General features: G+C 45.9%; 1 protein-coding gene across 1 annotated transcript in view; it reads left to right on the top strand.

Annotated features, from left to right (window-relative positions):
- LOC119399311 (TATA-binding protein-associated factor 172-like) overlaps positions 1-22,991 on the top strand; it is a 374,345-nt gene that overhangs the window by 253,176 nt on the left and 98,178 nt on the right. Inside the window, 3 exon segments of the mRNA XM_049417333.1 lie at positions 4,255-4,411; positions 9,737-9,846; positions 21,169-21,370. Coding sequence (XP_049273290.1) covers positions 4,255-4,411; positions 9,737-9,846; positions 21,169-21,370 — 469 coding nt within the window.

Here is a 22,991-nt window from a genome sequence, read left to right on the forward strand (position 1 = left end):
CTTAAACAAGATAATTGCATTTAACGTACTTTGGAAAAAATTTGGGAAAAATTTCATGCAGATCTGAGCACCAGAAGTACCCGAAAAAGGAGGGGCACATTGACAAAAATTGCAAAATTTGCGTTTTGAGAAAAACGAGTTTTAAAGTCAAAATTGCATGTTTATTTATCAAAGATGTCATTGAATGCGACTAAATTTGTACACAAGAAAGAGCAATCCTCCTTGTAGTGGCCACTGCCATTAAAATGCGCCAGCACCATAGGTTTGGCCCTCACAGCTCTTTCGAGCTGACTCCTCGACAAGAGATTTTTTTCTTCAGCGAACGCCGACGAGCCCTTGCTTCTCCTGTTAGTTTTTGAGAGATTTTTTTCTGGCGTGTGCTGTCCCATGATGTGCCAAGAGCAACCAGATGATGAGGCGGGAGCACGCCAAGCTCTTCCAGAACACGTTCAAAACTGGAGTGCCCTCGATTAAACCAACATGTTCAGTGCTGTCATATCAGCAATCAACGAAGACTCGTCGTCCTGCGATTTTTCTTAGTCTTCGAAGAGTCCGATCTTTTTCTGGGAGGCACTCACATATTCGAATGCCGCGGCAAACTCGTCGGACGCATCGGCGTCACTGCCACTACGCCTTGCGGCAGCAGACGCTCTCTTCGTGGTTTGAGTGTTCGGCTTTGATTTGCGCCGGCGTCCTCGAAATTTGTACGCCACGTGAAACTTCACAGGCCGGTGACCGCACTTCCTATGGCTTTCTTCATCCATAACGGATAAGCACTCGAGAAAAGCGTTGTTCAGCTGCGCTGCTCAACGAGACACGGATCCTGCAAATAGGCTTCACAGCACACACAGGCGCGCAGCGGCCAATGGCGGCTCCCGATCCGTACCACGTGATTTAAAGCCAGTCGCGGCGCTCGAAAAAGGCGGCAAAAGCGTGCGTCTCTTTTTTTCTTGCGCTGCAGCAGCGCGGGAAACCGTCAGCATTTGAACAGTGAGGCTCGGCTCTTCGCCTCATGCGGTTGACAATGGCGAGCGGCGGCGCATTATCGGCGGCAAGGTGCTCGAAGATGACACACTTTCGGCCTTTTGACAGCCACCTTGTGCTCTTTAGACGCAATTTTAAAGCGTTTCCAGTTGAGTCTCGGCATTGATTTTTTTTTTCAGAACAGTAGAGGTACTAATCTTAACAAAACAGGTGAAAACAAAAAATCGATAATTTTTTAGAAAACTCTCGTTTTTCGACCCGCATCTCCCCTTAAGTCGACACAGTGATGGTAGTTTCCCGATGTCGTTGTTTTCGGAACCACCACCGCTCCAGAACACCAATGTCGCATGGTTATTGCCGCAGGGGCACAGGCACCCAGAGACCGACATGTACACACTGCTTGCTTGGACAAAAGAGTACCCGCTCTTTATTGGGCCCGAACATATATAAGCACACAAGTTACGGAGGGTGCCATGCTCCGGTGGCAGCTTAACAAAAGGGCTGAATTGGGGTGACCTCTCCAAACATGGCGTTGGACAGTAAACACGGCAATCACTCCATCACTGTTGAGCTTATTGAGCTCACGCCTGACAGTTTCATGCAATAGGATAGGAATCCGACGAGGTAAGCGGAGGGTGAATGGAGTGGCATCCGTTTTCAAGCTAACTTTATGTTCGTCCTTGAGGGTGCCAAGCCTAAGAAAGCGTGCAGTGATGCCTCGGGCGTCTGCTCTCCGCCAAGAAATCTCACAACATTGAGGGCTTTGTATGGCCGTCAATCCCATAAGAGGTACAGAGAGGGTCTCGAAAATTTGCTTAGAGGGTGCCACTGGAGTCGGGCTGTATGTGAACCAAGCACCCGCAGCGGTTGACCTCCAGGTCTGGTAAGTACAGTGTCGACCTTGTCAAGTTTGGCTGGGTTTGGGGAAGTCACTGGGTGTAGCTGAGACCTAGGCTCCGGAGTCAACTTTGAATTGCGTTGTGTAGTCCATGGTGACGTTCACTAAAAACGACTTGGCCGATCGCCCCAAAGGTACTCACTTGAACGGAGCCGACTTTTTGCTTTGATTTCTGCGAGCAACAAACTTCTGCCAAGTGCCCCTTCATCTTACAAAAGTTGCAAAGCGAGCTGCGTGCCGGGCATTGCATGCGAAGATGAGACGCGCTGCCGCGGGTCTGGAGTTCACCTCGACCCATGCAAAACAGCTACCATTGCTGCCTTCCCGCCGCCCACGGACGAAAAGGCCATACGCCGATTTCTCGGTTTGTGCGCCTATTACAGACGTTTTGTCAAGGGATTTTCCTGGATAGTCGAGCCACTAACTCATCTCACGAAAACAGACGTAGAACTCAAGTGGGAAATGGCTCAAGTCGAATCATTTCAAGAACTGAAACGACGCCTGCAGGCGCCCACTGATACTTGCGCACTTCGACAAATACGCCAACACGGAAATCCACACCAACGCAAGCAGCGTATGGTTCGGTGCTGTCCTATTCCAGAGGACTGACGGACTAGAAAGGGTTATCAGTTATGCTAGCCAGTCGCTATCTATGGCAGAAGCCAGCTATTCCACAGCAGAAAAGTAGCTCCTTGCCATCGTCTGGGCTACATCAAAGTTTTGTCCCTATCTTTACGGCAGGCCTTTCAAAGTTTTGAGTGACCACCACACCTTGTGTTGGCTAGCTAACTTGAAGGACCCATCAGGTCGCATCACATGGTGGAGTCTGTGACTTCATAAATTCGACATTATCATTGTTTACAATTCCGGACAAAAGTACTCTGTCGCCGACTGCCTGTCCTGTGCCCCCGTTGACCCACTGCCGCAGGATGACCAGGACGGTGACTACTTCTTGGGAACCTTAAGTGCCAATGACTTCGCCGAACGACAACGAGGCGACTCGGAAGTCAAGGGCCTTGTGGAATACCTCAAGGGCAAGGCCACCGTTGTTCCACAGGTATTCAAGCGAGGACTGGCATAATTTTTCTTGCGTAACTGCATTCTCCTAAAGAAGAACTTCTCGCCACTTTGGGCCAACTACCTCCTCGTAGTACTTTCAGCATTACGTCCAGAAGTTCTGAAAGCTTTGCATGACGACGCAACGGCTGGACACCTTGGTTTTTCCCACCTCACTGCCGACATCACCCACTACGTAAGGACTTGCCAGATTTTCAGCGACGAAAGACGCCGCCGACAAGACCAGCAGGCTTTCTTCAGCCGATTGAACCACCTCACTGCACCGTTTCAGCAAATTGTGATGGACCTACTGGGGCCATTCTGAATGTCAGCCTCCGGAAATTAATGGTTTATCATAGCTACTGACTACCTCACCCGCTACGCCAAAACAAGGGCTCTGCCCCCAGGCAGTGCCGGTGAGGCAGCCAACTTCTTTGTAGAAAACATCGTCCTTTGTCGTGGCGCCCCAGAGGTCCTTATCACCGACAGAGGTACGGCCTTTGCTGTTGACCTAACTCAGGCGATCTTGGGATACAGCCAGACAAGCCACCGCCGCACCACCGCCTACCAACTGCAGACCAATGGTCCCGCCAAGCGTCTAAATTACACCATTGCCGACATGCTGGCCATGTACGTCGACGTCGAGCACAAAATGTGGGATGCCATCCTATCCATGACCTTCGCATACAAGTTGGTCTATAGAAGGAGCCCAGCAACGACGCTCAACGCAATGCTGCCAACTGTCACTAACGAAGACAATCTCAATGTCGCCGCTTATTTGTAACACTCGAGGAAGCTGTCTCTGTGGGCTAGAGTTTGATTCAGTATCGACATGCTTGCACAGTGTAAATTGAACGAGGACACAGTGGAAGACACAATGCAGCCCTTGTGTTGCGTTCCCTCCTCTGTTCAACTTGTGCGGTGCAAACATGTCGAACTCACTTTTCTGTTTCATTTTGTAGCCTGTACTGAAAAGTAGGCACTGATCTGTCTTCTCAGTTTCTATTCGTTACTAGGGTGTTGCTTGTATCTGCGTTGCTGCCAGGGTGGCTGTCAGGCAATTACCCAGGCTTTAGTTATGCCCCCCAAGGCAATTTTGTATCAATATTGCCTTAAATAAACCTAGCCAAACCAAACCTGTCTCCTGCAGTGCTGTGCTTGGCACGAGCTCCTTCAGTATAGAGTAATGGCTAGACACACACACACACACAAAGAAGACTCAAGCACCACCACTTGTCTTTGCACCTTTTTTTTGTGCGTGTATTTTGCATGCTGCCTCAACAATATGAATGGCTCCTTCCTCATTGTGCGCGCAGAATGTCCAGCGGCAGAACGAGGTCCAGCGAAAAGGAGCTGCCCAGGTTTTGTCGGTGGCGACCGAGCACTTCGGGGCATCCCTGCCCAACCGGCTGCCCAGCCTCTGGGAGGCCACTATGGAGCCACTGCTCCGGAGGGCCAACATGGTCTTTTCAGGTTTGGCTGGCTGCTTGCTTTGGTGCTATTCGTTTCTTAGAATCTGTGCTTGTAGCTTTCGATCTAGCACTTGAGGTTTTGGTCAAATGTAGTACTCACATATTCTAGTTGCAGGAAACACCCTGGAACAAGCAATGATCGCCTTTAAAGCTTTCGTTTACTCGCTCTCTGCCAACCTCAAAGATGGAGGAGAGCAAGCAAGTGAACAATAGGGGGGTTTGAAAGGGCAGGAAATATGTAAGTTTCCGTGCCCAGTAAACGGGAAAGCATAGCTTATTTTTTCTTCTTGCTTTCCCTACATTCCCTTACTTTTGAGGCCTGTAATGCCCTTTTCCCCCTTAGTACTTGCACAAAATAATATAACGGTGGAGCTGCTTTAAAAAAATAGCAATCATTGCCCTAATATAAAATACTCATCAACTTTCAACTATACTATTGAAAGGGGTGAATGTTGTGTATAGGGGGTGCTGTCAATGATATCATCGGTATAAGCGATTGCCATCAAAATAAAAGCGGTGATTCCCCATCAATGTATACCACAATCGCAATACCACAATTAAGCACAGTCAGCGAAGCTAGCGACTTAATAGAGCTGTACAAATAGCAAAATTTTGGGTGCGAAGCAAATTCAAATATTGAAGTGTGAGTGCGAATCGAATCGAATATTTCTAGAATATTTTTCGAATGCTTCGAAACAAAACTGCAGTTAAAGAGGATTCCTAAGCATATTCTTATGAGATAGCAATATGAATGTGTTTATTTTCGCTAGGTTGATGAAGCACTGGCGGGGTGGTGTTTCATAAATGTTTTATCAAGAATGAGGCAATGTAGAGGCCGAATTCTATTTTTGTACATGATTTGGTGCAACCAAAGTGTTGCCAACTGTAGAGAAAAGGACAAGCCGCCGTCCCCATGGTGAAGCCCCCCGTTTACCTCTTCTTTATTCGAACATGATGATCAGATCTTAATGATGATGGCGCCTCTCCTCGTCTTCTACACAATATGCAACATCCTCCGCGCCCCCAAATGATGCCTGACGATGAACACTAACACACACTGATTCTAAGTAGACACTATTTGTTCATCAGTATTTGTGTACAGTCCAAGTCAATACAGGTGGGATCATCCGGGTTTTACTCCTGCACCTGGTCTTCCAGCTGTGCTTCCGACGCTTGTTCCATAGCCGTGCTTTTGAACGCGTCGCCTTTGGTGAACTTGTGCTCTCGATGAGTGGTTTTTGTTGGCATGAACCTCCACAATGCAGACACTTCCATGAGGTTCTGGTGTAGCTGTTTCTGAGAACTTTTCTTGATTTCTTCGTCTTGGTTGCGTTCGCCTTGGAAGCATCAGGCTTCTTCATCTGCCTTGGTCTGGGCCGTCTCATTCGTGGCTTTGATGCTGTTTCGGTATTTCGCATCTTAGCCGAACTAAGTTGTATCATCCGCATTGCCTTCGATCTTGCCGTCTGCAACTTTCTTGAAGAGCCGCAGCTATGGTCAGTACAAGGGGCTTGCTTTTGTGTAGCCATGGTCTTCTTTCTGTTTCTTTTCGCTTTATTAAGTGGCCTTGATTTGCTTCTGCTACGCACTAGTGCGCATGGCGGTGAGGACTTATCATCTGAATCTGTTGTCTTTGGCTCACATGCATCCTTAATATCTCGTCGATGACCTTTTGGATTTACAAAGGCTTCCTGCTTTTCGATGATAGAAATCTCTTCCACCACGCACACCTGTGTTATTGCAGCTGTCTTGTCATTAGCTTCTTTAGTGTTGCAGGTTGCCAAGAATTCCGAAGGCATGCAAGAAGTCTTTAGAAGCTGAGGTTGTCCTGTGTGGGTTTCCTGAATGGTCTTTTCTGTAGTCGAAGCGCTTATTTGTCGGCTTTCAATACGTTCAGCTATTGGTTGGGAGGCCAACTCGTCTGGCTTCTGCGCGACAAGATTGCTGTTCAATGCGCATTGGCTAGATGGTGGTGACGTAGACGGACAGATTATTTTGCCCTGTACTTCTGCTTTATTTCGTTGCCTTACTAATTTCAAGTGAACCTGCCAAGCTTTTAATGTGTCCGCGATCTTATATTGTGCTAATCTGGTGCACATAAACGTCGGCTTCCTCCATATCCGCTTCCAAATGATCAATGTCAACTGTGTCTTCTACCTCCTTATCAATTCCTCTGAGAAGCTCGTACCGGTCAATCAAAATTTGGTGAATATTCCTCAACTCACTTACTGATGGGCGCTCCACGTGTAGAAGGCTTTAGATGCTGGCGATGGCTTGCGTGACCGCCTTCCATACTTGATTCCGCCTCTCGAATAGGGCCTCCATGATCCCGTCCAGTGTCGGAAACGTAACAAATCACTGGCCGGCAGCGTTGCGAGGTGAAGTCGACGTGGCATCCATCACAAAAGTCTCGCACGACGAAGATCAGTTTGTTGTCGGACTGTCATTCTTCACGATCTGGGTCTCGGGGATGGTTAGGCCTCGCACATCAGCTTCACCAAACGACGGCTTCACAAAAGTCCTCCAGGCTACAGACGCGGTCGAGAATTCGTAAAGTCCGCTCGCTCTCACCTCTGAAGGTCCTTTCCTGGGTTTCACGGCACCAAAATGTAGAGGAAAGGACAAGCCGCCGTCCCCATGGTGAAGCCCCCCGTTTACCTCTTCTTTATTTGAACATGATGATCAGATCTTAATGATGATGGCGCCTGTCCTCGTCTTCTGCACAATATGCAACACCGACAACACTTTACACGTGATAGGCAAAGATGCCATTTCCTCAGCCTCTCCTCTTCTTTCAACTTCTGTGGAAGCCCAACTGATGTGGCGGACAAGGGTGTGCTCCCTTCAAGTCCGGAGTTCCAAATCTGCCTCGTAGACGTCGATATACAAGAACATCTGAAATTTTGGATGCTAAAAAGCCTTGGCGTCCGGTTTTTCGGACTTCCTGCCCAAATTTCAGGTCCAAAACAGCATTAATTGAGCCCCCAACTCTGCCACCTTTCATCTCCATGTTGGAACCAGCGTTTTCTTGAGTTAATACATTTGCGACTGTAGCAGAGCTTGCAAGGTAGCTTTGCCGCAATACTGGGGTGTGATGAGGTGAAGCATATTGAAAATTTAGGGGCCACTTAATCGAACGTTGACTGTGTCTTGGCAAAGTTCAACCGTAACGGAGCTTGTAAGGCAGCTTTGCCACAATACGAGTGTTATGAGGTGAAGCATATTCAAAATCTGAAGGGGTCACTTTGAATCGGACGTTGACTGTATTTGTTTTTGGGAAGTTCGAACAGTTCGAATAGTAAAATTTCAGTGCGAATCGAATAGCAAACACTATTCGAAAAATATTCGAAATTTTGAATATTCGCACACCCCTAGACTACCCTTACCTGGCTCCTCCATGATGGTGAAGCACTAAAAGAAACGGAGACTTACGAAGAACACAGGACGCAGCGCTACTAGCAACTGAGTTTATTTTGAAAACAACGCCCTCCTATGTACAAAATCTACGTCATCACTAAAGCCAAAAATTTTAACACGTGATCATAAAAGAAACAAACAGGTAAGAGATAAAAAACTGCGCATGCACCCCTACCAAGGTAACAAATGCACTTCATTTTACGTTCTGTCTAAAAAAGCAACTTCACAATCCGATAGCAAAATGGAAGGCTGACTAACGCAAGCACTGCCACTCCTCCTTATTTGATAAATCTCAACGATCTCCCTGACAGTTTGATCGGCGTGCTTGTCAACAACAGTGGTTTTTCAAAGCCAGGGTTGCACCTGCACTCTTTACAGTGCTTTGCTAAATGTGAATACGGTGCCCCCTTCAATGAACTTTCGTGTTCGCGAAGGCGTACATTTACGCATCGGCCAGTTCGGCCCTCGTAATGCTTTCCTCATGTAAAAGGGATGTCGTATACCACATCCTTTCTGCAATCGACAAACTTTGCTCCATGCCTGATGCCACACCCATGGTTGGTTTCAGTACGTTTTTTGTTTGCCAACCTTTCCACTGCAGGGCATATCTTAGCCAACTTGTTTTTGGCCGAGAAAAGTACACGTACCCCATACTTCGACGCCATCTTCTTTAATCTGTGTGACGTGCTGTGCATGTATGGAACAACAGCTATCTTCGTTCTTGTTCCGCCTTCATCCTCAGTCCCCCCGACCCGTGCCTGTGTCCTCATCTGTTTTGTCTGACGGCGATTCTTTTCACATGCCAAAAGGATGCACTCATCTGGAAAACTAGCTCCTTTTAACCGGTCAACCTGGGTCGAAACACTTTCATCCATCAGATGCTCGCACGATTTAGTAAGTGCTGATCTGGTGCATGACGTCGCAACGGCATTCTTCACTATTCTAGAATGTGCTGAATTATAGTTTAATAGCGGTTTCTTCGTTCTAGGGTGGTACATCCAGCACGTCTTGTCAGGCACGAATTTAATGAGCAAATCTAGAAACTGAATTTCACATTCTTTTGGTAGCTCAAAGGTGAACTCAAGGCTGAATCCTTTCTCTTTAAACGTTTTTAAAACATTCACAAGGGTGCTGCTGCCATGCCTATATTTCAAACACGGCCCAGCATGCTGGGCCGCGTTTGCGAAAGGAGCGCGCTGTTCAAACAGAAATAAGTAACAACTGTGACAGTTCGTGCTCGTCCTGTGTGCGTTCTTTTCGTGCGTCCTTTGCGCTTGAGCGACGCGCTGGCAATTTCGAGCTGCTTTCCGTTCTTCGCGTTACGTTCCAATTTATTGCTATCGCATTCATTGCTTCGCCGTTGCAAAGAAACTGTGACTTTTTTGTTTTGACCTCTTATATGTGACAGAACTTAGCCCCTGGAACAATTCTCCTTCTTTTGTTACTAGGTGTACTAGTTTGACATGTTTTTCAGTCATACTAATATTTCTTCCGAGTCCGCAATATTCGTATCATTGAAATTCCACTGTATACCTATTTGATGCATGTGTAGTGTAAATGGTTGTAGGCCCTGTTCAGACACCTTGCAGTTATCCACTGTCATTGAATGCACCATTGCTCTCGCATTGCACCATATCCTGGCACTCTGAACTGGCTCTTGCGTCATTAAACACCACATGTCAAAGTGTGTTAACACTTGATATTGTTGTGGACGGGACTGTCGCACGAAAAAAAAACGTTCTGTTTATTATTGGTGCCCACTGAGGCGCACAGGTAAATTCATGGAACTTGGAGGCTTTAATGGATGAGCAAATTCCTCAGCCTTGAGGCAGCATAGCGCAACAGTTTGGTGCTATACCTGCCTAAATGTCAGCCAACATTGTTGACCGTGTACTCGTTGCTTTGCCAGGTGGTGGCACGCATAATGGTGAAGCGGTGGCTGAAGAACAGGAGCTGACAACAAGTCTGCAAGCCTTGGAAGTCATCGGACCACACCTACATGCAGGGCTTTACTCCAAGGTGATTGAAAGGCTGTTCAATGCACTAGTCCTCTTTCTTTTTACATCTCGGAAGGCATGCATAGTGACTTAAGAATTTTTTTTGTCAAATGCAACCCCATTTGGTCAATTGCTTTTATTCCATATTCAACCCATATATGCCCAGTGTCCTACATGTAGGACGCTTCTTTGATGTGCTTTAAAATCGCTACTTCTTTAGGTGAAGACTGGAACAATTTATAGCAAATGAAGCACGTGTTTGCCGAAACATGTGCCATAACCTACACATTGCTTGCCCTTAATATCACTACGTACAGACTACTTCATCTGAGCGAACATGTACTCTGTACAGGAGAGGCCCTGGAGCGGAGGATAGCCTAAGTTATGACGCTGTCTTTTTCTTCAAATTATTGCAAAAATCTCGCCATTCCACCATTCATGCTAAAAGTAGTTTGGTAGCAGTGAACTATTGCCCGTAATTGCAAATACACAACTTGAGCTCAGTGCCACGAGAAAAAAATCTCGGTGCAAAAAGCACTGCAAAACTGTGTTGCACTTGCCTGACAGTACATAAATATTTTGTACTATTTGTTGAGGGCACAAATCCCCTATTCTTGAATAAAAATATTTGTTTGCTTAATTTTTCCGAGTATGGGCATATATGGCTTAAAATCCTGCCAACCCAAAGGTCGCGGGATCGAATCCTGGCCGCGGCGGCTGCATTTTCGATGGAGGGGAAAATGTTTGAGGCCGTGTACTTACATTTAGGTACACGTTAAAAAACCCCAGGTGGTCAAAATTTCCGGAGCCCTCCACTACGGCGTCTCTCATAATCATATCGTGGTTTTGGGACGCTATACCCCTAATATTATTATTATTATATTAGTATTATTGGGTTAAAATCCCTGGAGTGACCTATTTCGAAAAAAGTTTACCCTAACTTTTTTAATTGAAGTGAGAAAATATATTCAGTAGGTATAGGTGCATTGCTCATTCATAAATAATAAAAGCAAAAATCAGAAAGAAACGTATGTTATTAATCAAAAAGTGTGTGCAGTGGAATAAATGTGTTTCACAGGCTTAGAAAAATGTCCACACCAGATTAATGTCATGTTTGCAAAACCAGTCAGTGTTGTCGTGCCACGCACACTTCTGAGAAGATGCTTCCCAGCTAGATTCCAATTTTAACATGGTTAGCCATTCCTCATTTCAGTGGCCGACAGCCAGTGAATTTAATTAGTGTTGTATTTGTGCAGCAGTTTGAATTGATGTAATTGCCACTTGACGTAGGGTTTTGGGATTGTAGGGTTTTAGGCAGACATCATCAAGAAAGCGTGTAGTTTAGAGGGAGCATAGGCAATTCACAAAAAAAGTTTGTCATGTGCTAGCATGGCTTCGATATATCTAAGCAAAAGGGAAATTGCATACTCAGAAGGTGCTTCTTAGGCGTGTCTCGAGATTCTAATCAGAACTAAAATGACAATTTCATCATCTTTGTTTAGGTTTCATTGTGTGGTCTCGCGCACTTGGGGCAGTCTCTTTTTGTTTCTATATACCGTATATACTCGCATAATGAAACCACTTTTTTTTTCAGAAATGTTGACGCAAATTTGGGGGAGGGTTCATTATGCGGAAAAAAATTGTGGTAGGTATAAAAGTTGAAATTTTGAAATTTGGCATGACGGTGTTCAGAAATTCTATAATTATGCCTCAGCCTTTAAAAAGTAAGCGTTTGCACGTAATGTATGCGGGAAAAAAAAGCTTTATTGATGACACCAACCGCCCACTTTTTGGCGCTCCTACTCGCTTCCATCGTCATCAGTGTCTTCCTCGCTTATGTTGCTTACTGTTGCCTCCTCGTCATCGCCAGACCACAGTGCATCGTCTTCTGTACTGTCTAGGCTATTGAAGATCCCAGTCTTCTTGAAGCTCCGGACGATCATATCGCTCGGAATCTGGCTCCACGCCTCCTGAATCTAGCGGCACAGCATCTCGCTGGGCAGTCTCCTTATTTTACCGGCAGGAGTCAGGTTGTGGTTTCCGTTGGCCTTCCACTCTGTGTACAGCCGCCGCACGTTGTCCTTAAAAGGCTTATTAATGGAAACGTCAAGGAGCTGCAGCACGGAGGTCAGGCCACTGGGGATCACCGCGATGTACGAATGCACGGTGCGCTGTTGCTGCTTTGTTTGCATGCCGCTGTGCCTGCGTGGCGCTATAAGCAATAAGGTTTCTTGTGTGTTCAACAGAAGGCGCTCGGCTGCAAAAAAGGTGCGACTTTCAAATTTTGACTCTTGTATGCATTCGCGCTGCTTGCGACTTGTTGTTAAGCGATGTTTTTAACTTTTGTAGCGTCGTCGTTTTGAGATATAATGGCGTGATTTAACGTTGTTTCGATGTTTAACCACATTATCAATCAAACTAAAATCAAATCAGCGTGTACACACAATAAAAAAACTTTTTTTTTTCCGAGGACCAAAGTGGGGGGTGGGTTCATTACGCTAGTAAATACAGTATTTCCTTGGTGCAATAAAGAAAGACGTTAGTCAGCGTTTGTGTTGTTCTCTCTTCGTCCGTGTCGGGCACACTGTCATCACCCTGGATCCCTGCACCATGTGTGATTGCAGGGATGTGTGAACGATAGCCACCACACCAGTCTAACAAACCTTGGAATGGAAACTGAAGGTCAATGGTATGAGAAAAAAAATTGCCTGCATCTCTGCAGGATGATAACTAGAGACTGGATTTTAGGCAACTGCCTATTTTGTTCCTTGCGCTTCTATCGTGCCACTTTAGCAGTGATTCTACTCCTGCGCCAAAGTGTGCCAAATTGTATTTACTGCGCCATCCTGATAATATCGACGAAAATTGCGTCAAACTGCGCCAGAGTCTCGGGTTTTGGGACATCTATCTCCGGCAATCGCACGGCCGGCTCATCAAAACATGTGCAGCTTTATCTTGGGGCCGTCAAAGTTACAACGACGGACCAAGAATTATTCCACTGAATAAACGGCGTTCGCGCATGCATGCCGAGTAAGCCATGACGCCACGCACGGTGCCGACGCGGCTTCTGTTGTGCAAGTCGGCTTGACAGCAAAACGCACACTCTGTGGAGGCTCGTGACGTCTAGGCCAATCGGCAGCATGAAAGTGGCGGCGATTCATTGGCGGACGTCGTCTGTTCCAGAAACGCTGCTGATAGCCCGTTTCAAGCACGGCACGTAATGAGAGTAATGTTCAGTAATAACTACACACGTGCCGCAAAAATGTCTGTCACTTCTGTTTCTGGACATCGCGGTATGAAATCCAGGATCACTAGCAATGAATTTTCCATGCTTCGCGTCTATTGAAGAGCACGTGAACGGCGGGAATGCCTTGACACTTTTCCACACATATACTTTATCCATGGATCTTCATTCATAAGAACTTTTTCGTACCGATTCCTTCCATCAGTGCATCCGGGTTTGTAATCACTCTGCGGTAAATACCCCTTAAAAGCCCTGCCCTTTTGAGCTCGTGAGTGCTAGGGTTCTGATTCAAATTTTTTGCTTGCTTTTTTTAAAGAAAGACAGTTTCACCGTAAGGGTGAAGCAGTGAATGCGATAGCAAGGCTCCGATCTCGCATAACTTTACAAAACGCTTGTGTAAGAGAATACGGCCGCTTCAGGGAGAGATGCTCTTTCCGCAGTCTGTTTGCGTTGAGAGCACATAGAAGGGTATACGAGCCGCCCGCGCATGGCTGCCGATAGCGCGCGCGCCAGCGATCACGTTAGAATTAGAGCTGTGCGAATAGCAAAATTTTGCGTGCGAAGCGAATTCGAATAATAAAGATTGAGTGTGAATCGAATCGAATATTTTCGAATAATTTTCTAATATTTCTCAAACATTTTTCGAATAATTCGAAGTGAAATTACAGAAAAAGTTGCAGAGAATCCCTAACTATGTTCTTGTGAGATAGTAACATGAAAGTGTTTCTTTTCGCTAGGTTGATGAAGCGCTGGTGGGGTTATATTTCATAGTTGTCTTTCTTATCAAGAGTGAGGCAATGTAGAGGCCGAATTGTATTTATGTACATGATTTGGTGCAACCAAAGCGTTGCCTACAACACTTTACACGTGATAGGCAGGGATGCCATTTCCTCAGCCTCTCCTCCTCTTTCAACTGCAGTCGAAGGCGGAGAAGGGTGTGCTCCCTTCAAGTCTGGAGTTCCAAATCTGCCTCGTAGACGTCGATATATAGATATATAAAAACATCTGAAATTTTGGATGCTAAAAAGCTTCGGCGTCCGATTTTTCGGACTTCCTGCCCAAATTTCAGGTCCAGAACAGCCTTAATTGAGCCCCTAACTCTGCCACATCTTTCATCTCCATATTGGAACCAGCGTTTTCTTGAGTTAATACATTTGCGACCGTAGCGGAGCTTGAAAGGCAGCTTTGCCGCAATACGGGGGTGTGATGAGGTGAAGCATATTGAAAATCTAGGGACCACTTCCAATCAGACGTTGACTCTCTTGCCTAAGTTCGACCGTAACGGAGCTTGAAAGGCAGCTTTGCCGCAATACGAGAGTGTAATGAGATGAAGCATATTGAAAATCTGAAGGGGTCACTTTCAATCGGACGTTGACTGCATTTGTCTTTGGGAAGTTCGAATGTTCGAATAGTAAAATTTCAGTGCGAATCGAATCGAATAGCAAACACTATTGGAAAAATATTCGAAATTTCGAATATTCGCACATCCCTAGTTAGAATCAAAGTTCACAGTCTCTGCTCTAGCGACCCTCCCCTCCCCCCACGAGTCTTTTCATGGTCGTTCAAGACGGGCGGGGCATTTCCTCTCTGCTTTGAAGGCAGGCCTCCCGAGCGGGGTGATGTTATCGCAAGCGCCCTCCGAGCGACGTAGATGGGCCAGCTCGTGTGATCTCTGCTTCAGCCGCATTCGTCGGCACCGCTCGCACGCTTTTGCTCGCGGTAAAACATAAGATGCGCGGGGGGGTGCTGTCAATTTGGACTTTATACGGGACATGACGGCAAAAACCCATCGAGAGTGTAATACGTCGAGAGGGTATAGACTGCTATCGCAATAAAATGTTATCTCATTAATAAAGACATGCCTCCTGGTAGGAGCAGCCGCAGTTGCGTTTTAATATGCGCAGCTGTCAGTAGCGGGCCCGTCGCTGACGGCCCGCTGTGAAGCGGTTACGCCATGTTACTCGTCCGCCCCTCGCTTTCCAGGGTCAATAGCTGACGGTTAAAAAAAGTGTTTCGCTTAAGGGTGAAGCAATGAATGCACTACCAACAAATTGTGTTGTTATGCGAAGTAGGGCTAGCAGCTAACTCCTTTGAATCCGATCTCTCGTAACTGAACAAAACATGGCCGCTCCAGGAACCGAAGCGGTTTTCATGCTGCGAGTTCTCTAAATGCAAAGTAAGCGTTGAGAGCACAGCAAGGTTACGATCCGTCTCCTGATGCCTCGAAATAGCGTGCACGCCAGCGACTGCGCCCTTCGAGCGATGCAATGCCCCTCCACCCCTCCCCTGGCGTCCCTTCATGCTCCTTATGAAAAGACGGGCAGGGCGTTTAATCTCTGTTTGACGAGCAAAAAATAATCGCGACGTGATGTCGTCATCATGGCATCATAGATCGTCAAAACTTGTGGCGTCATCATGGCGTCATATATTGTAATGTCACGTGATGACGTCATCACATGACATCGTCGCTTTTCACTGCTTCCGTGATCGTTGCGCCGATCATGGAGGCAGTGCAAAACCACGTGAGGTGCAGAAAGCTTGCAGAGAGGGATGGGGAGGATGAACACATCGATCGAGAAGAAAAAGAAGCAGTCGTCCTAGGGTAATGCATTAGGGACAGCGTGACTCTTTGGCATTGAGGCACTGTTGTAAGCACGGTGTTTATCTGCCACGTCTGCTGATAACCACATAGATGTATTTAGAGTGTTATTTTCATAAAGTACAATTTCGTTGAACCGGTATTCTGTTTATTTGCTAGTGTCGAAAATATTCACCGAAGAGGTTAATCCAGAACACTCAACTGCATGAGCCCTTATTTTTGCATTATCGAGTGAAGTATAGAGTTCTGAGATGATTTTTTTCATGAGATTTGCAATGAATCGAAATATTTCTAGCTCTTCATAAGAGCCCCATAATAATTGTTCAGGTGCTTGAATGGGAAGGCAATTTGCTTCTTTAGTGCACTCCAAGATGTGAAATTATCTGCTCCAGTGTGCTCCCAGGTGCAAAATTATCTGCTCCAAAGTGCTCCAAGATGGACATTTTTGCTGCTCCAAAGTGCTTCAAAGTGCAAATTTTGCTGCTCCAAAAATTGCTCCACATCAGAAGTCCTCGGTAGCATCACTGCTTTAGTATATGAGCATGAATTAGAGGTTAAGAAGGTAATTTATAGTGTTTTTATAGTGCCTATAAATGCCTATTTTGGGCGTTCGTGCCTAAATGCACGTAAATGTCTATAAATGCCTATATCAAAATTGGCACCTAGTGCTCGTGTCGGTTCCTTCTTTGAACTTCGTCCTCGTCTGTTAAGGGGGGACGCGGGTCTTAGAATAGTAAAAAATGGACAGAAAATCAGTTTTGAGAAAAACGCATTTTAGGCATGTTTGCACCCCTAAGCAGCTGCCCTCAAAATATTATCGCCGATTTCGCCCGGGAAATGGGTTAAAACTTATTTTTAAGACGCCACGGGAGCCGCAAAATGCATCTCAACAGGCAAAATTTGTCCAAACTTCCCGCGCGCGCCGCGGGCGCACCAGCTGGCTGATCGCCGCCATCTTTGGCTTGTTTTGAAGCTGTTTTCTTTGTGTACATTTTGCGGCGTTTCAAAATGGCGTCGCTGTAACAGAACGGCCGCTATCGGCGCTTTTCCGAAGGGTGGTTGTAGAACGCTCATTGGCCAGAGCGCGCGCGCGAGGCGAGCCCCTTCTCTCGCGCCTCCCATTGGCTGGCGCAACCCGAGGCGGCCATTTTGTTTTTGTATTTTTGTTCTGCGCTCACGGCTGCCGTGTTGCCGGTGTCGTGTGCTCGTGTGTTGTTACAAGTGTCATCTTCCTCTGCTTACGCTGGCGTTCGTGCGGCCCGCCGACACACAGTTACCTTATTTTGTGCTGGCACATCCGGAGATTCTCGTGTTAAGAAGACGCGCCAAGCGTACGAGGGCGCGATGCCGAAACTACTTGTCGCTACCGGAGCGTCGAGTCTACGAGAACCGCCCGGTTCCCCTTGGTCAAGCTGGAGCCATCGGATCATTAGGCAACGCTTCAGTGGCATTCGAAACCGCGTTCGTATGGCATACTATGCGGGACTGCCGAGTGCGCGGGAAATACGGCGACGGGAGGAGTGCTTGGCATCGCAGCGCGCAACGAAGCAGCGGAAGTTCAAGCCGTTGGATGTTGGTGAACGGCGGCAAGGAAAATGGCACAGAATTTATCCGCGTGGACTTATCCGTGATAAAAACGTTCTTTGGGCTTGTGCTTCGTTCCGAGTTCGGCTCAGGCAGTGATCTTTTTCAAGGCAGAGGGTATAGGCTGCTTTCAAAGCCTGTGCTTCATTATCATAGGTGCGACTCGCGCGAGAAGCGTTTCTCGTAGAAAGTAGCTGGTGATAGTGGTGCTAAAGATAATTAATGTAATTTGAAGTGAAATGAATTAAATTAGGGCCACAAATACTGTCGACAAGGGTGCAACGGTAGTCGCTTCAACCACGACCTGACAGAGCAACACCGAAATTGCAGAGACGCCGTGTTACACTTTGGGAAATTGATTTGTGCTCCACAACCTTGAGAAGGTTAAAAACTGACATTGGAAGTTGCAAAAGGAGCACTTATACAGCAGTGACACCAAGCACAGACTCAAAAATTGCACAAACCAGCAGGGACCCCGAGTACAGCCCTTGCCTGCTGTTGAGCCAAGTGCTATTGCTGGACAATAATAACTGATTTTTGGTTTAATAAATAACCCACGTGCTTTTTAGACTTAATCTCTCTGTCTATTTTATTTGCCTGTTGCAAAGCCACATTCATAGACAAATTTTGTATTTCTTTAGCTTGCAAGGAATTGGTACAGGCCTATGAATTGCTAAAGGTGGAGTTTATCACTCTGCTACTGGGTGCACTATGTGGCTTTATAAGAAGATTTTGCCAGTACATTGGCAGGTCATGGTCACATATTTGGTATGGCTGTTCTCGTGAAGAAGAAACCTATCAAATGATATAACCACTAGTGCTGTGGCTGCACTTCCACAAAAGTTACAGTTGTCTGAAACTTCAAATGCGTTTTTCTCAGTTTGATATTTTTGCTCAACGCACTCAGCCTTACAGGGTTTTTTTCCATGTTGTTGCTGAGTAAAAAACACAAATTTGGTATCATTTTACTCGTATTGAAACGATCTGGGGGGTGATGCTATTTGCATTACTCTAGCACCATTTTAAAAATTTTAATTAAAGATACTAATGAGAGTGAATCAGAAAAAATAACCACCAGTGAATGTTCATCTGTTTTCTGACCTTCACAGTGCTCTCAAGTGAATAAAAATAGCATCACCCCCTACAGCACGATCTGGGCATTGGGCCCATGCACTTACATATTGGTTTTAGTAGGTCGAAATTGCCTAAAAGCCCCGTAAGAAGCAGGCACTAATTATTTTTTCAAACCTCAAGATCTTTTGAACTAGTGCAGCTATTAAAAAACTAATTACAGATTTGAAATCAGCATAAAAAACTGGTCAAGACAGTGAAGTCTGGTTCATATTGACTCAAAAATACAGAAAAATTTTTTTAGGACCCACGTCCCCCCTTAAGTACTATAGGCTGCTCAAAAGTGACCTATCAACAGATAGCCCAGGTTTCCCTTCTTGTGTTTTCTTGATACTCTCAATAATTTGGCATTGAGTTTACTCGGACATTTTGTATGGCCCCGTGAAACCTGAATTAACCAGAATTTACTGTATCTGCAAAATAAATGCATAAGTGTTGAAATTAACACCTGTGAATTTTATAGTAGTGTAATAGTAAATCATTTCTAGTGTTCAAAAAAAAAAAAGTAATGTAGCATCGCATTTTCCATAAAAATACATGGTGCTCCACAGAAAATGCATGGGAAATGTTTAGCGCCAACTGGAAAAAATTTTGAGGTGGACTCTTGGACACCACACCTGTGCTCAACTATACTGAAATAACCCCTGTGGAGGTTCTGCATAACTTCTTACAAAACATTGCAACTCCACCATTTCAGGTCCATACCAGCATGATTATGAATTACAAAGCAACACTTGCTTTGTTAAAAAGGTAGTATGTTCGAACACTGACACCCATGCAGAAGGCACAGTGCAAGACTCCTCTGCTTCCTATGTCGTTGCAGAGGAGGTGGTCTTTTCAAGGATAGCTAGTGATTAGATAGAGGCCATACTAAATGCGCAACGATTCCAGTCATAGGCATAAATCCAGCAAGAAGTTCTAAAATAGACAGAGCCAGGTTGTGCTCAGTCTAATAACCGACTCATGAGAATGTCTCATAATCTTGTACAGTAAAAGCTCGTTAATTCGGATTTCACGGGACCGGAAGAAATGTCCGAATTAACCGAATGCCGAATTAACGAATGAACAGGAAAAACTACATTAAAATCAAGTTGGAGAAGCATACCTTTATTTGCTGAAGTATTTTGTAATGGTCGTCTGCGTTCTCGCGCAGATTCCGGCTGACATTACAATTTTTCTTAACTCTTCCAAATGGCCAACAGCACGCAAACTGTCGGAAGTGCTCAAGCAAACGTCCTCTAATATCAAAAGAGCCTCCGAGACTTCCCGTGAGGTGCGATGAGTTCGCGACATCATTAATAATTTCTTGATCGGGCAGGAGACCAGTCGTGGCGACACAATCATCAATCGCGATGTAGTCCTGAGGGGTCATATCTGAGGGAAGGACAGCATCGAAGGTCGGGCAGTCATCATCGGTGGACTCGGCTGACACCTCGCCGATGCCATCGTCAGCTACTGCCGCATGCTCGGGCCTCACATGTAAACACGGTCACAACGGGGAAAAAGCGAGAACTCCGCAAGAAGAGACGGTGCCGACACAACACAAGGGAAAATGGCGTCGGAGGCGCAGTGGAGCGAAGAAAGAAGACTCCGACGTTCGGTGACGCTGTGATCGCCCCCACTAGTTGATGACGATGGCGATGTCACTCAGGTTTCGGTTTCGCTCCAGTGGTGCCAGCGCTGCTTTACCACACTTTTGTGTAGCGGCAGCCGTCAGCATTTGTCCGAAGTAAGCGGTGCGGAGCCCAATTCTGCCGAATTAACGAAGGTTTGGTCCCATAGATTAACATGCACTTTGGCCGGGACCAATAGAGCCGTCCGAATTATCCGAATTTCCGAATTAACGGGTGTCGAATTAACGAGCTTTTACTGTACAACAACGGGGAAGTGGAGCATTGCCATTTGTCGTCATGTTGTCCGCTACGTCAGATGATGTGTATGTTGTGCCATTTTGCTTTGGAGACTGGAAATGATGTGCTGACTCTTGTGCTCACTCCTATTCTTGACCAACCGCTAAGCTAGGCATCAATTTTGCTGCATGGATGTACTTTTAATTAATGCTTTAAAGTAAGTTGTTGCCATATACTGCGATTTAAAAATTTTCATGATCGTGACATACAGCAGTTGCCATGGCAGCAGCCAATAAGAAGTCTTCCTTACAGCGTTTTGGTGTGCTCAGTCATTGGGACGACCACGTGCATTGCAAGCTTTGTCAGACCCACCTCTTTTCTCTTGTGATTATTATGTGGCACAAGTGAGGACAGCAGGAATTGAAAGGCGAAACTTTGAGCCCAGGTGGCTGAAAAGATGAGCGATATCTGCATGAACTTCTCGGGTCATGCAGAGCTCTTTTCTCTCACGTCCATTCTGACAGTATGACTTCTTTAGGCACTGTTTTCAGAAAAATGGTTTTGATGTAATCTTGATTAGGCATTGCAGATGCCAAAACAAGTGTTCTTCCAGACTGTCTTTTTTAATATTTGCTATGTTATTCTTATATCTGATCCTTAAAAAACTAAAATAATGCACATGCTTACTGAGACTTGTCATTTGATTTTTCATACTTATGGTGGTAGTAACTTACAATGTTTTACTACTAGTACCCTAGAAGATGAGTATGCGTTAATGTTTTTGAAGTTACATTGATTGAATGGCCTTCATGATGGAGCATTGAAGCTGGGTTTCATTACGTGTCGTTAATGCAACCACGACAGCAGGCTCATGATGTGCTGTTAAAATGCTGCAAACAGGCAGTTGTGTCTTAACAGAGCTGTCCTTTTGTGCAGCTGGAAGCCACACTGCCACCGCTGTGTGCTGCCCTGGACCATGCTTCTCCAGTGGTGCGTCACCAGGCGTCCCGCTGCTTTGGCATGATGGCCCGCATCCGGACAGTGCCAACCATGGCAGTCATTGTGGACAAAGTCTTGGCCAAACTGGGGGCTTCAGATGATGACATTCAGCGGCGGGGAGCTATCGAAGCCATTGCTTGTATCCTCCAAAAATGTGCCTGCATGGAGTTTCTTGATACAAGCCTAACTATTGAGAAGGCACTAACAGTGCAGGCATGATAAGGAGACTGGGCAGGCAGAAAGCGCCGGCTTCCAACTAGTTTTATTTCAGTGAAAAAGTGCACGCATATGTAACAAGGGAAAGAAAACAAACAGAAAAAGAAAATGTGGGCACATAGCTGGCACATGACTTTAGAACTTCTTTCTGCGAAGTTGTGGGATTTCAAAAGAGCTGTTCATGGTTCAAACGAATGCAATATGCACCATAGTGCAACCAACATATGGGCATTTATTGGCAGTCTTAACGCAACGGCGAGCCCGCCAGCCGAATTCTACAAGTAACTCCAGTAACCTGACAAATAACAGGCTAGAATGCCAATATAAAACGCACACGAGGTACCACAAAGGCAGCGTCACCGACATTTGACTTAACACGGGAGACACCGTGAAGGAGTCGCGGATTTATCTCCACGGACCTCCCACAAGAGGTGACCGTCTACCAGCATTGCCAAGCCCCAGTGATAAAACGTTTCACTCCTCGCCTAACCTCACTCGCCAGGTGGCTCCACTGGCACCAATTCTCTCAGTGGCGACTACGACATGTGGGCGCCTTGAGGCGAAAACATTACTGAGGGTGCCCCCACAAAGTGGACAGATTGTGCTCCATTTGTATGCGCAAGGACTCCCAACATCATGCATGACACACATCAAACGTGCAAGTACATTTGCCCTGAAGGTAATGAAATTGTTATTTCGATAGTGCAATTGAGCGTGTGCTAACACACACGTCACCCAGCTTATGTTGAACTGCTCTTGGATAACTTCGGGCATTAACTAAACTTACTTTACACACAAAATTCTCATTCAGTTAATGCAAGAAATTGTCGAAGCACAATTCATACATAAGCTCGGTGACGTGCTAGTGCACCCTCTATTGTGCTGTCAAAAAAAAGAACTTGATTGCATTGCCAGGCTTTAGGGCAAATGTGTTTGCAGTAGGCTTGTGCGAATATTCGAGCACTTCGAATATTCAAACAAATATTACAGTATCCGAATTCGCTTCGAAACGAATTTAAATTCTAGGAAATTTTGAAGTATTCGAAATGAACGAATAAAAATATATAAACCGCATGTAACTCCCTGTAAATGTGGTTTCACTGCGGTGTAGGTGTGTGCTATACCGTGGATACACCTTTGCAGGAGAAATCCGCACTGCCGCGAAGCCCCACTTCAAATGAACATAAGGTAAAACCTTGTTAACTGGGACTGGGAAAAATCTAATTAAGCGGGTTTTCAAACTAACCAAACATACAAAAAGCGGGATGCAAGGAACTTTGAATTACTGGAAGTAATCAGAGGTGGTCGTTTGCTGTTCCTTCTAGTTTGCGGCTACAAGGGTTATGTCTTCCAGCAATACCTGGCCCCAATTTTGCCGCTAAACCGGGGAAATGGCGTGCCTCGCTGTTGCCAGTGCAATAAAAAAAAGAAAGAGGAAAAAAAATTACACCATTTCCCGCTAAAGGGGGCCATGAGGCGATGCGAAGCCGGTGCACTTGCACGATCGCGTTCCGTTGGCGTTCGTTGGGCGTGCTACCGACCTC

The sequence above is a fragment of the Rhipicephalus sanguineus genome, chromosome 7 (assembly GCF_013339695.2).
Source record: "Rhipicephalus sanguineus isolate Rsan-2018 chromosome 7, BIME_Rsan_1.4, whole genome shotgun sequence".
In the NCBI taxonomy this organism is placed as follows: domain Eukaryota; kingdom Metazoa; phylum Arthropoda; class Arachnida; order Ixodida; family Ixodidae; genus Rhipicephalus; species Rhipicephalus sanguineus.